Source organism: Microdochium trichocladiopsis (genome assembly GCF_020744255.1).
Source record: "Microdochium trichocladiopsis strain MPI-CAGE-CH-0230 chromosome Unknown B0I36scaffold_9, whole genome shotgun sequence".
Taxonomy (NCBI): domain Eukaryota; kingdom Fungi; phylum Ascomycota; class Sordariomycetes; order Xylariales; family Microdochiaceae; genus Microdochium; species Microdochium trichocladiopsis.
Window position 1 is genome coordinate 1,592,988 of NW_025763552.1, and position 12,613 is coordinate 1,605,600.

The 12,613-nt window shown below is 53.1% G+C and overlaps 3 protein-coding genes across 3 annotated transcripts; 2 read left to right on the plus strand and 1 right to left on the minus strand.

Moving 5' to 3' along the window:
* Positions 1 to 2,535: 2,535 nt before the first annotated feature.
* On the plus strand, positions 2,536 to 4,227 carry B0I36DRAFT_366783 (uncharacterized protein; the record flags this gene model as incomplete). Its single annotated transcript, XM_046159356.1, has 5 exons — positions 2,536 to 2,688; positions 2,775 to 2,833; positions 2,902 to 2,956; positions 3,040 to 3,306; positions 3,442 to 4,227. The coding sequence occupies 5 exons, from the start codon at positions 2,536 to 2,538 to the stop codon at positions 4,225 to 4,227; spliced, it is 1,320 nt and encodes a 439-aa protein (XP_046008427.1).
* A 1,587-nt stretch (positions 4,228 to 5,814) lies between these two features.
* B0I36DRAFT_251154 (trypsin-like cysteine/serine peptidase domain-containing protein) lies at positions 5,815 to 6,685 on the plus strand (the record flags this gene model as incomplete). Its single annotated transcript, XM_046150593.1, has 3 exons — positions 5,815 to 6,042; positions 6,114 to 6,316; positions 6,373 to 6,685. The coding sequence occupies 3 exons, from the start codon at positions 5,815 to 5,817 to the stop codon at positions 6,683 to 6,685; spliced, it is 744 nt and encodes a 247-aa protein (XP_046008428.1).
* Positions 6,686 to 7,554: 869 nt separating this feature from the next.
* On the minus strand, positions 7,555 to 8,238 carry B0I36DRAFT_353069 (uncharacterized protein; the record flags this gene model as incomplete). Its single annotated transcript, XM_046157177.1, has 2 exons — positions 7,555 to 7,605; positions 7,729 to 8,238. The coding sequence occupies 2 exons, from the start codon at positions 8,236 to 8,238 to the stop codon at positions 7,555 to 7,557; spliced, it is 561 nt and encodes a 186-aa protein (XP_046008429.1).
* Between the last annotated feature and the right edge of the window lie 4,375 nt (positions 8,239 to 12,613).

Genomic DNA, 12,613 nt, shown 5'->3' on the forward strand with positions numbered 1-12,613 from the left:
TTGCCATCCGGCAGTGTCGTTGCAACAGCCTGCTTGGCTGCATATGCAATCGGCTCGGGACCGACTGGGAGGCATGCGAGCATGCGATTCCCGATGGCAGTAATCATGTCGCATGACTGTAGTTGGGGATTCCATGTGGAGCAATTGCTCGCTCATTTCAAGGCCATTAATCTTGGTTGCATCCGTCCCGTCTTTCGCAATGAGCTCAATGCAGCTGCCAGCCTGAATATCGATGGTACCCCTGGCTGCGGTCCTTTTTGGCGTCTTGCCACCAGCCGCTCGCCTCCCAGTCGTCTGGCTCGAAATCATACGCGCACGTCCAGACTGGAGTCGAATCTAGGTGAAGGAGCTCATCAACACCATGCCCGCTGGCTTCTAACTGCGGTCCCGCTCGTATAGCTGGTTGGTGATCGTAGAAAGCACGACCCGTTTCATGAAAGACGATCAGTGGGGCATGGTCCGATGAGAGGCTGCTGGTCCGCCGGGGCTTGTCGAACTTGTACTGCGTAAGGACGCTGGCGCTCTGGACAAAACCGGGTCGACAAGGGGCCCCCTGAAGCTTTGTCTCGCTCTGCTGGCCTGCTGCTTCAAACCGGCTCCGATAGAATTGATGCGAGGAAAAACGGCAGGGACCGATTTGATGCAGGTGTTTACCGTGATCGCGGGTGTCAGAAATACTCGTCGACCCGGAGCAAGTCTTGCCTTACGCGACCCAATAGAGAGACTGGATACCTCGATCAGCCGACGGCAGATGACGTCCCTTGCGATGCAGAGGCGAAGTATTGCGCAGGAGTTTCAAAAATAGCATATTTCCCCAGCTGTGAATCTCGCCCTGGCGTTCATGGGAGCTGAGAAACACTGGACGTCTCGGCAATTTCGCCCTTTCAGCATTACCTAAAGCAACATCTCTTGTTCCGACGGCTGTGATCAGATTGGCAGGTATTGCCGGTGCCGATCCACGGGTGGTCTGCGCGCCGTTTTGTATTAGCTCACAACCGTAACCAGGCCAGGTTTCCGATCCTGAGAGTAAGGCGGCGGCTTCGGAGAGTGTTGTAGGGCAGGAATCTGAGTTCTGACCACAGACGCAACACTTGCCTCTAAGAGTACAAGATTGACACATTGCCTGCACCATATGTCGGCCGTGTAGCCGTCGCCAGTGCGTGACTGGACGAGGACCTGCCCAGCTAGCAAGGGTTCCCCTGCCATCGGAATCCACATCCCGCCGGGCTCACCCGTGCGCCACTGACGAAAATCCCGCCTGGGCAGCGGGAACACCTTGTCTGACCGTTGCCGCGGCTGCAACGCCTGGTTTATGCGAGCCGGAGACTTCAAGGGGCACAAGAGAATGGGCCAATGAACTACTCCAGAGCCCTGGGGTTGCGGGGTGTGATCGGCAGTCGAGCAGGGCAACAAAGTTCCTTCACTCCTGCCAAGACTGCTCTGATTCGTCAAGCGTACGGCAACGTGACATATTTTGACAAATTTCCCGTTCCAGAATATCTCTTGGTTTGATGAGAAGTTCGCCGACGGCAAAGACCAGACGAAGCCTCCACTCTGCCTTGGCTGTTTTGTCGATTTCGAAGCATCAAATTGGCTTGCTACCCGTGCTACTGCCACCCGTCGAGTCTATTGAATGCGCCTGGAGATAACCAACGGTGCAAAGTTGCTCTTGGGTGATGGACTTGACTTTCAGGTTGCGACGCTGACTTGATCGGTGTCATTAAATACATGAAAAAAACACATATATCGGGATAGAACCGCAGTGTGTAAGCTCTGTGGGAGTGAAGGTGCCTCGATCTGCTCCTGTTGCTATTGAGTGAGCGGACCAATTGCACGCGGCCATATCCGTGAACATAACCCGTACCCCAGCATTCGCAGTCTTACTTTCGGCTCCCCGGTGTCATCCGAGACTCTTCGTTCCTTCCGGACACGACCAAGATTTTGTGCAGGGTTTGATTGGACCCAGCGCCGTTCTGCGCAGTGCCCTGCTGTCAAGGCACTGTGCGCTCCTCCGCCACGGTCGCGTGTGCCAGAGCCGCCGCATATTATCAGTCCCTGCTCTACTTTTTCTTTTCTCATGCACAGACGCCTGGATATTGCAGACGAGTGCTGATCTTCTTCTCGTTCAGTCAAGGAACTCATCTACGGAACCATGTCGCCATCTTTACTGGGCAACGCGCCCCTGAGGTTTTACGTTCAGTCTTTGAACACTCTTCGCTTGCGCAGTTTCAACAGAGACAGCGCCGCCAGGACGACCTCGTAAAGGTGTTATATATGAAGCACGAGAGCGGATCCATTTTCTGGTCTTCGTTTGTCATCTCGATCACCGCCAATACAGTATCTCCCGGAGCACAGCGGAGCAGCCTTTCTTGACAGCATTGAGACTGCAGCCACTCTCTGCCTTGCTGGCTCGCAAGCATCTGTGCGGCGTGCACGACATCGATTCCGAACAAGCGAGCAAGAATTCGCCCTCGTCAGCACAACCTCGACCAGAGAAGGTCTACACACAACGAACGGTAGAACCACGCCGCAGCCATGGCCGAGTCCAAGAATATGCAGCCACTAGTGCACGCCCTCATCAACATTCTCTTCTTCCTCGGCGAGGGGAGCGCACTGCTGCGGCTGTACACTAAGCTCTTTGTGCTCAAGAACTTTGGCTGGGACGACTGGTCGATGTTACTGGTTTCGGTGAGTATTGCCACTCGCCAGGAATACTGCTGCGTCAAGAAGCCTGCAAGACACGAGAACAGTAGCTGATGCGATGGGGCACGCAGGTTGTAAACATTGGGCAACATATCATTCTCTACACCTTCATTCAGGTTGGCGCGGGCCTGTAAGTAGACTCCTCCATTCTCGAGGCTCACGCGATGAAGCAGATGACCACTGACAGCAGCTTCTCAGTCCGCAGGCAGACGTGCTCGCCCAAGATCCGACGGCGCTCAACAAGATGCTCAAGGTTAGTTTTCAACTGTGTGGTTCACGGCATCGCCGTATTTGATACCGCCAATTCAGCTGGCTGATCACTTCTCGCCATGACAGCGCCTCTTCGTTGAGGAGATTTGGTACCTAGGCCTACACTTCCTGATCAAAATGAGCTTTTTGCTCTTCTTTCTGCGCCTGTCTCCGTCGAGCAAGTTCCGCATCGCCGTCTTTTGCGTCATCGGCGCCAACGTGTTTGTCACGGTCGGCACGTGGGTTCTGTACTGCTTACAATGCATCCCGCTCGAGGCCTACTGGCACCCGGAGAAATATCCCGACGTCAAGTGTCTTCCTTTTGCCGTTTCATTGTGGCTGCCAGCAACTGCTGTAAGTGATGAAGGTCGCCCTCTGCTTCCCCGATGTCGACTGTCCCAAGAAGCTTCGCGAAGCAGCGGCAAGCTTGACTCGATGGCAACCATTTGAACAATCACTGACAGCAAAACCCTATGCACCTTGGAACAGCTCATTTGCGTCGACTGGGCCATCTTCATCCTGCCCCTAAGCACGATCCTCTCCCTCCAAATGACCATGAAGAAGCGCCTACAGGTCCTCGCCGTCGTCTGCACGGGCGGTGCGTCCGTCCTCGTATCGTGCCTGCGGCTCATCGTCATCCACGAGTTCACCGTGACCACCGACTTCATCTACACGGTCGGCTCGATCTGCATCGTCTCGGCCGCCGAGATGGAGGTCGCCATCCTCGCGGCCAACATGCCGGGCATGAGCGCGCTGTACAAGGCGTGGAAGAGCGGGACTATCTCCGGCACCGGCCGGACCAGCGGAGGTGGGACCGGGAGCTACGGGCCGCAATCGCGGACCAAGAACCCCAGCGGCAAGGGGTACATCAACACGGGCGACGGGAGCGGCAACGGCGACGGTCATCAACTTGCCACGTTCTCTTCGAAGCGTACCCGGGAGCGCATCGTGGGCGATGAGGACCTCATGTACACGCGCTACGAGAATGAGCGGGGTGCTCCCGGTGTGGACAGCGATGCCAGGACGCTTGGGGATCACAGCTCGACGAGGGAGCTCGCCCCAGGCCGCAAGGATTCGGATGATGACAGCGAGGGCCCAGGCCATGGAACGAACAGGATGAGTGGCGCACAGCAGAACCACGGTGTTGTAGTGAGCCGCGAAATTGTAGTCACTGACGAGCCGCGTGATGCTGGACGGGGTGCTCAAGGTCCCGAGGGCGGGCTCTACCGACCGCACACCTGGAAGGTTGCTGGCAGGTCATTCTACCGGCCCTAGTGGACAAGGAAAAAGGCCGAGCGTAGTCGCAGTCCCGTTTAGAGCTGTATGGTAGCGTCGTTACAAGTACGCAATCGCCTCACAGGATTGTTATCACCTCCAATCATGTTTCCTTCTCGCGTTCGATATCTGCGTAGTAAAAGTCGCTCCATGGAGGAGCGGGGATGTGATGTGGACATATGGACGCTTGGCCAACCCCCGCGATTCGTATGCTGGACAATACCTGCCACAATACCAGGCAGGCAGGAGGGGCTTTATTGCCACGCAGGCGAGAGCAGCTATCCGCCCGAAGCCGGCGCGAGGACTCCTCGAAAACACAAAATCGTGCTCCGCGAGCCGGGGCCGGTGCATGATCGGGCATTTTGACCCATGGGCGCTTGGCGTGTCGTTTTCCTGTCGTACGGGTCGAGTTCTAGGATCGCAGGGACCAGGAGTGGGGTATAGAAGGATTGGTGGCGTAATAATCCTCCGCCGTCAAGCATCGGACTGAGCTGCAGACGCAGGTCAAGTTCAGGCTGTTTGTTGATGCCGTACCCCTGACATGCACTTGACTGCAGAATCTTTCATCATTCATTATCTTCATTTGGCAACCAGTAGGCACGAGCGCGGCACAGGCTTATCACCGCCACACCAGCGCCTGGCCAGCCCGACAATCGGGGCACGTTTGGCCTGCCTGTACAGAGTCCTTGTCGCCAAATGGTCCCTGCAGTTCCAACTGCCACTGGTGACACGTTATACATAATTGTTAAATAAACCCGCTTCAAGATAGAGCATGGCCCGTTCTGCTACAGTGGCAGAGAGGCGCAGCAGCAAAATAGCCCGTGCATTATTTGCCGTCTAAAATACCACGCCTCGACCCATATGTTTATTTTCCCTAGTCCTGTTCTAGAAACAATGTCAATCCACACACAGATAGCGCTCATTGGCGGGAACATTCTCCTGCCCTTGGTGAGATCATTGCAGGGATCTCGAATCGACTGACCTGCCGTTCTGAGGAAGGGGGCTTTTTTGACATATGCACCTCGATTCCTTCAGAGCTTGATCGCCTCGTGCGAATCAACCAAATAGTCCTGTCTCTCGGCCGATCACCCGTGGTTACTTGATTGCAGCCTGCCCTGGCCTTCCTGCAGGGCTTTCCTGTCCTGTAACGTGTAGCCGCCGAAGCTGTCCGCGGGATATGATGCCTGCCTACTACCCTTTTGGGGATACATGATGATCTTCAGGCACAATCGGCCTTTTTCTTGCATAGACCCGCGCAAAGCGCTATCACCAGGTCGCACCGAGGTATGCAGTGCTTGGAAAGAGAAGGTCGCAGTCATTGCTCGAAAGAGGAGCCCCAGTCCTAAGATCAAACCCCAGAGGATCAGTAACGTCTCCTCAGTCTGGATCCGCAACAAGATATATAACGAGATCGTGATCGCCTTCTCCTCCCTCATTAATCACATCCGTTCGGCCATCCTAATCCTCATCGTCGCCCAAATCCCCAGGTACCACTCAAGTACTATCATGCTTGCCCTCACTAAGCTTGCCGCGGTGCTGGCGGCACTCCCGTATATTGCCTCTGCGGCTCCTGCTATCGAGCCGCCGATGCCCGAGGCCCGCGACGCGGCCGAAGTTGATGAGGGCACCTCGTCGGTTAATATCGTTGGTGGCGAAACTGCCAAGGCTGGAGACTTCCCATTCATCGTGTCTCTATCCGGGTATGACGGCTGGCACTTCTGCGGTGGTTCCCTTGTCAACGCCAACACCGTCATCACGGCTGCCCATTGCTCTACCCTGCCCGTGGAAGCACTCCATGTCCGCGCCGGCTCACTTGTAAGCCCTACTGTCTCTAAAAGAATCGCGGTAGTAAAGCTGCTCTAACCACCCATCTTATACTCTTGCAGAAGTGGCAGTCTGGCGGTGTCCAAGTTGGCGTCTCTCAGATCGTAGTCCACGAGAATTACAGCGTCCCCTACTTCTCTGCTAACGATGTCGCTCTCTGGCGTCTATCGACTCCTATCCGGACCAGCTCTACTATTAGCTACGTTAAACTACCTTCTCAGGGCTCTGATCCTGCTGGTGGTCTTTCAGCAGTTACTGCCGGATGGTGAGTTCCCTATAGTTCTATCCCTCTGTATAGCTGATCGTCTAATACCACCAAAGGGGCTACACTATGGAGGGTAACGGATACCTTCCAGACTCCCTACTTAAGGTCTCCGTTCCTATTGTCAGCCGCGCTCCCTGCCAGGCTGCGTACAAGGACGATGTCGTTGGTCCCGATATGATCTGCGCCGGGTTGGCTGCTGGTGGCAAGGACGCCTGCCAAGGTGACTCTGGCGGCCCTATCGTCGAGGTCTCCACCAAGACCCTGCTCGGCCTTACATCGTGGGGTTACGGCTGTGCGCGCGCTAACGCCTACGGTGTCTACACCAACATTGGCGCGATCGTCAGCTGGATCAACGCCCACAAGTGGTAAACGAGCTTTTGGTTTGCTTCTTGGAAGCTACGCTGGGCGTCCTCATTTTCCAAAGGCATATAGAATAGACGAGGGCATGACTTGATGATGATGACGGCGACAGTGACTGGTGCCGGGGCCGGGGAGGGGGTTGCCAATGAGCAGTAATTAGCACAATTGGTATGCCTAGACAAACCGCAATTCTCCTCCGCAAGTTGACTCGGTCTATCTTCAGCTGTTGCGGGCATTCGCAACACCAGCATTAACAACCCGCTCAAATGCACTTGTGTAGTTTATTGCTCTTCTCCGTGTCTGAACACTCCGTTTTCTAATCTGGGCGATTGCTTATGCATGTGTTATCAGTCCATGTGAGGACGGCGACGGGCTGGCTACGAGAGGGCCCAGACGTTGCGCCATGTATGTTGCTAAGTTGAACACCAAATGCGAGGCTCAGGAGTGCATAGCAATAGCGAGGGAAATCGAGGTGGACCAAGAGCTAGCCTCGTGGGGCTGGTGTTTCGAATCAGCAAAAATCAAGATGGTATGTTTGTTTGCTAATTAGGCGGAGCATTCCCAAGCGGGAGAACTTTGTCCCAGGAGGCAGGAAGGCCCTCCCTCTTGTCATGTGATACCTGTATTGCGAGCTGGGAATGTGCTTCCGTCGTGGATTCCGGCGGTCGTTGAGCATGGCAAGGGGGTGCTTGGATTCCTTGGTGTTGACCGGCAATCTGGTGGAGTGAACAGCCTGACGTCCCGGGAGATATCCTTATCCACCAGAAAATATTTATACTCGGTTGACCCCGCACACGTAGTTTGACTCAGTTGTACCTCCCCTATGACTTCGAGCGATTGGCGGTCCGATTCGAGTCCGAGCCTAGGGTATCACTTGCTTATACACCAGAGGTATTCATCTCAAGCCTAGGTGAGTAGTCAATGGTTAGCTAACATATGGAGTGTTGTTGAAGCCATCTAGGTCCAGCGTCAAGCCGCGATGGGAGAGAGACAAGCTTCAAGTAAAGAAGCTCCGGCACGCCAAGAACAAGGTCAAGTAGACAGCCACTTACTAAATCACGTATTAGCAAAAGAGTCGATGTATCCATCATGATTGATTGATCACGCGATCCAAGTGTTCCCTTCCGAAGAGCACTCACCAGTTGCATAAGCTCTTCCTCCGTCACATCAACAAGAGAATGAGCAGTCCCATCCTCCAGAATAAGCAGGTCGGCCTCCTGACAGTCTGCCTCTCGGTCTTTCGTGTTGACTGTCCCAGTTGCAATGGTCCAACCTGCACCGGACCACATCCCGGGAAGACAAGATCGTCCCGGGGGCATTGGGGTTTTGTTTGCACAGAATCCGTCACGGGCCCCATACAGAGTGGCCTCAACACCCTCAGGAACAGCCTCGATTGCAAGGGACTGGAAGAACACAGCCAAGCTGCTGCGACAGCACGCACCAGGATTGATGTTCCTACAGAGGACGTGGCCGCTAGTGCAGTCATTCCTGCCGAGGAACATGAGCACGTCGGTCGCAGAGACCGCGGCGAGTATAGGGATGAATTGGAGGGGGCACCGCATGGCTGTGCTGATAATGCGTAAAGTGCTTTTGATCCCGTACTGTTCAGAAGAGGCGCGACTGGAAGAGGGAACTGGTGAATGCTTTTTGTATTATTCTAGGGCGGGGCCTATCTCGGTGCTTATTAAGGCTGGAACAAACAAGATAATTGCCAAGCGATGCATGTAAGCCTGATAGCTCGGACACAAGAATGAGTCAAGGTGTTGGAAGAACATGCTCGGCGAATCTTGGCGGATATCGAACAATGTCATCACATATCAGGTCGAAAATGGACTAGAAACGCGTCGGAGGGAGCCACTCCGGTCAATCCTCTGGCTTCTGGGGTAGACACCTGGTAATGGTTGCTCACCTCACGTCATGGCTGCTTAGAGCGTGCAGCCATCGGTTGTGCAGATCTTCGATGATTATAGAGTGTGACCTAACATGCAGCTGCTTGCATTCACACTGGTCCAGTCCTCGCAGGCCTGGACATGCACGTTTGTTCTGGGCGGTTCTCAGCACGAAGGTTTATCCACGAACGCACACCACTCAGGCAACCCATAGTCTGCCACGACGTGAAATGCATGCATGTTCTGAGCATACTCGAGTGATTTGGTCTGCTACCTGGCGATGTGTGTGGATATCTTCAAGATCTCAATGTTCGATTTTTTCAAAGATCAGTGCTATCATTACTCGTCCGTCACTATGATGTGACTCAAAACCCATGGTGATGAGCACGTGTGCGTTGAATGCACATGTACTTATTTAGATTCTTGGACCTCGTGCAGCCACCTTCGTTACATGATAGATAAACCCTTTTGTCCATTATCCTACAGTAGAATGACTTCAAACGAGTGTTTAAGTAACGCAAACGCCGATTAGATAGCAATATCCGGCTGCGCGGGTGCGTAGGACCAATGTTCTACAATAAAAGTATGGATTTATCATGTACGGTCCTAGTCGCTAGCCTCAGGAATGTGATGCACTGGAAGAGAAGGCTTTCTTGTTGGATGGAGCTAGACATTTCTCCCACTGTTGTGGTAGATTGGCTTCACTGCCCACGACGTTTTGATCCTCACATTCTTGTGTTTTGTGTTGTGGAAACTACCGACTTGTACGTCGAGTAAGGCCATAAGGCGTTACATATACTCTTGCTTAGCATTCACCCTAGATTTTGCCCAGTAGATGCGACGACGACGGGTGGCAAAAAGCAGCACTTCAGCAAACACTAAGAGTTCTGGAGGAAATGCATTAAGATCAGATCTCGAAGAAATCACCCAAACAGTGGAAGGCGCGATTCTCGTGATGCAAACAGCCGAGGTGAGCTGAATCACTCTGGCAAGCTGTATCCAAAGAACCGAGATTATGGATTGGATTCTGCGGTCTGTGGGTCGCTGAGCATCCAAGCAGGCAGGCCCAATTCGGGGAGTGTCATTACTATTTTCCGAACAACAAATTCGTACTTTAGCACGAACCTCCCTCTTACACACAGACCGCAAAGTTATCCATGCTCAGCAACATACCTCTGATCATCATTATCTAAGGCCAACCCCAAGAGGTATGACCAAACTATCTGATATACGCCTTAATCCCTTCTCAACTTATTAACAGCGACTAGAAAATATCAAGATGCTAAGTCGAGGCACCCGGATTCCGACACCCCCTGGATTCCGACACCTCCCCACCACCGAAACCCACCCAAACCACCCACATTGACCACCTCTTTTTGACGCGACAGAACGCGCAGAACACGTCTGTTTCATTGATTTCTTGGTGTTTGAACGCGTCAGAGTCAGCACAATGCCCAAATACACCGAAAACGACATCCAGAATGCGATGGCCGACGTGCATGCGGGGATGAGCCAGAAGCACGCGTCGAGGGTCTGGGGGGTCCCAAGAGTCACCCTCATCGACCGACTTCGAGGTGCAGAGCCCTCCTCCCTCGCCGCCTCTGGCCAGCAGAGGTTATCACCAGTTCAAGAGGAACAGCTAGCGCGCTGGATTCTGGTACAGGACTCACTAGGGCTCGCACCGTCGCACGCCCAGGTGGCTGACTTCGTCACCAGAATCCTTCGGCTTGGTGGCGACCATCGACCCCTCGGCAAACGCTGGATTACAGCATTTCGAAGCCGGCATCCCGAGATATCGACTATCCTCGGCAGACGACTTGACTCTACAAGGGCAAATGGTGCCAATCCGAAGGCAATCAATACATTCTTTGACCGCGTCGATAACCCCCTCCTCTCGTCGATCCCCGCCCACCACCGATACAATATGGATGAGACAGGTATTATGGAAGGATATGGTGCAAATGGCCTCGTTCTAGGGTGCTCAAAAAAGCGCGCAACGTACGTCAAAGGAGACTCATCACGATGCTGGACGTCCATTATCGAATGCGTCTCTGCTGATGGTCGTGTTCTTGAGCCTGCCATTATCTTCAAGGGCCAAACCGTTCAAGCACAGTGGTTTCCTGACAATGAGCCAGAACTCAGACTTATCGAGAGATGGACCTTCACTGCCCAAAGCAACGGCTGGACGTCGAACGAGCTAGCCATCCATTGGCTGAAGAGGGTGTTTATCCCTTCAACGAAGCCTGACGACGAGAACCAGCAGCGCCTCCTTGTTGTTGACGGGCACGGTAGCCACATCACCGACGACTTCATATATGAGTGTTTCCTACATAAGATCCACCTACTATACCTCCCGCCGCATACCTCGCATGTCCTTCAACCTCTCGACCTGACGATATTCTCGCCGCTGAAGGCAGCCTATAGACGCTATGCACAACAGCTTCATATCCAGAACGACAGTAACCCCATAGGTAAAACTGGGTTCCTCATTTGCTATGCGAGAGCACGTTACGAAGGCTTCAAAAGGTATAATATTGTGACATTATGGAGGGTGACCGGCTTGTGGCTAGTCTCAAGGTGGCGGCCTCTCAAGAGCTCCCTCGTCGTTAAGCTTACTACTCCTCCAGCGCAGAAGCAAACAGTGGACTTCAATGACGTTTATAGGGCTTCAAGGCCTACTATAATAAAGACACCACAGCAGATAAGTGACGTTCGCGATGCCTTCAATATAGCTGGGTATAACCTCATAAGAAACCCGACCGCCAGGCTCCTATTTAGGAAGCTTAGCAAAGGCATCACCGACAATACCTATGAGGTCGCCCTACTGCAGACAAGAGTGACAAAACTAGAGGCTACAGTCAAGCGATTAAAGCCTAAAAAGCAAGTGATAGTCGCGCCTCAAGACCCCAATGATAGGTTCATCAACATCGAAGCCATTAAGCGCAGCTAAGCACTACTTCAGGCGCGCCTCAGAGAGGCCCAGGAGGCAGCAATCGTGCCCTATGAGGACTGCCTATTTGAGTGGCAAATAGAACTCTAATATGACCTCGTTTTACTGCTCAAATGCACTCGCAATTGCCCCAAAACGGCACTCATTTTGGGTGGGTTTTGGTGGTGGGGAGGTGTCGGAATCCAGGGGGTGTCGGAATCCGGGTGCCTCGACTTATCTCCTCGCTCCATCCAGGCGTTTAGCCTTCTTTTGGCCATTTCCATGGCCAGCCCGGTTCCCGATCCTCTTCTTATCCCTGCACCAACGAGGTCAAACATTACGGGTGCTAATCTCGAGGCCAACGACATCGAAACGAGCAACAGACGCAAAGTTAAAGATTCAATAGTATACCGACTATACCTGTACTAAATACCTCGTTGAATTCATTATCAGCGCCTATGATTGCTGGGATTACAACTATTCAGGCACCCATTCGGCCAACGCAGTCTGGTGGACTGAAAGCGAAATTCAACCTTTGTGCTACTTTCTATAGCGCCAAGGGCTGCAGGAAGGGCGGAGGAGCAGTATTCCAAGCGCCTGCTGACACATGTGTCAGAGATCTCAAGCGGTTTGAGAGTGCACAGTGCCAATGGCGGGGCTAGTAAAAGAAGAAGTCGGGGAGTACTAGCAGCATTATCGTAGCGCCACATACTCAGTGAAAACTGATGCTGTTATATAATCTCAGGCCTGACAGGCCATCGAAGATTAAGTCATACACTGTCTTTACCTATAGAACGTGCTTTTCTGGGTTTACTATCCACATCTAGGGATGCTGACCTCCCGCTACACCGATACCTATACGGGCAATGTAGTCTCGTAGCCTGGAATGGACACAGCCGGAGCTTGATGCATGCTATACATCAAGGACTGGCAATGACTGCTAGTGAATAGGACTCTAGGTTGGCCATGACCAATGTGCTGATGATCTCTCACGATATTAGAATGTAAGATACTTTTGGCCTAATCAGGCAGTAGGAGGCGGATATAACGGTGAAACCCCAGACGGATAGACATATTGAGATGTCGGGTGTTAGGCGGAGGCCTGAATAACTATTAATT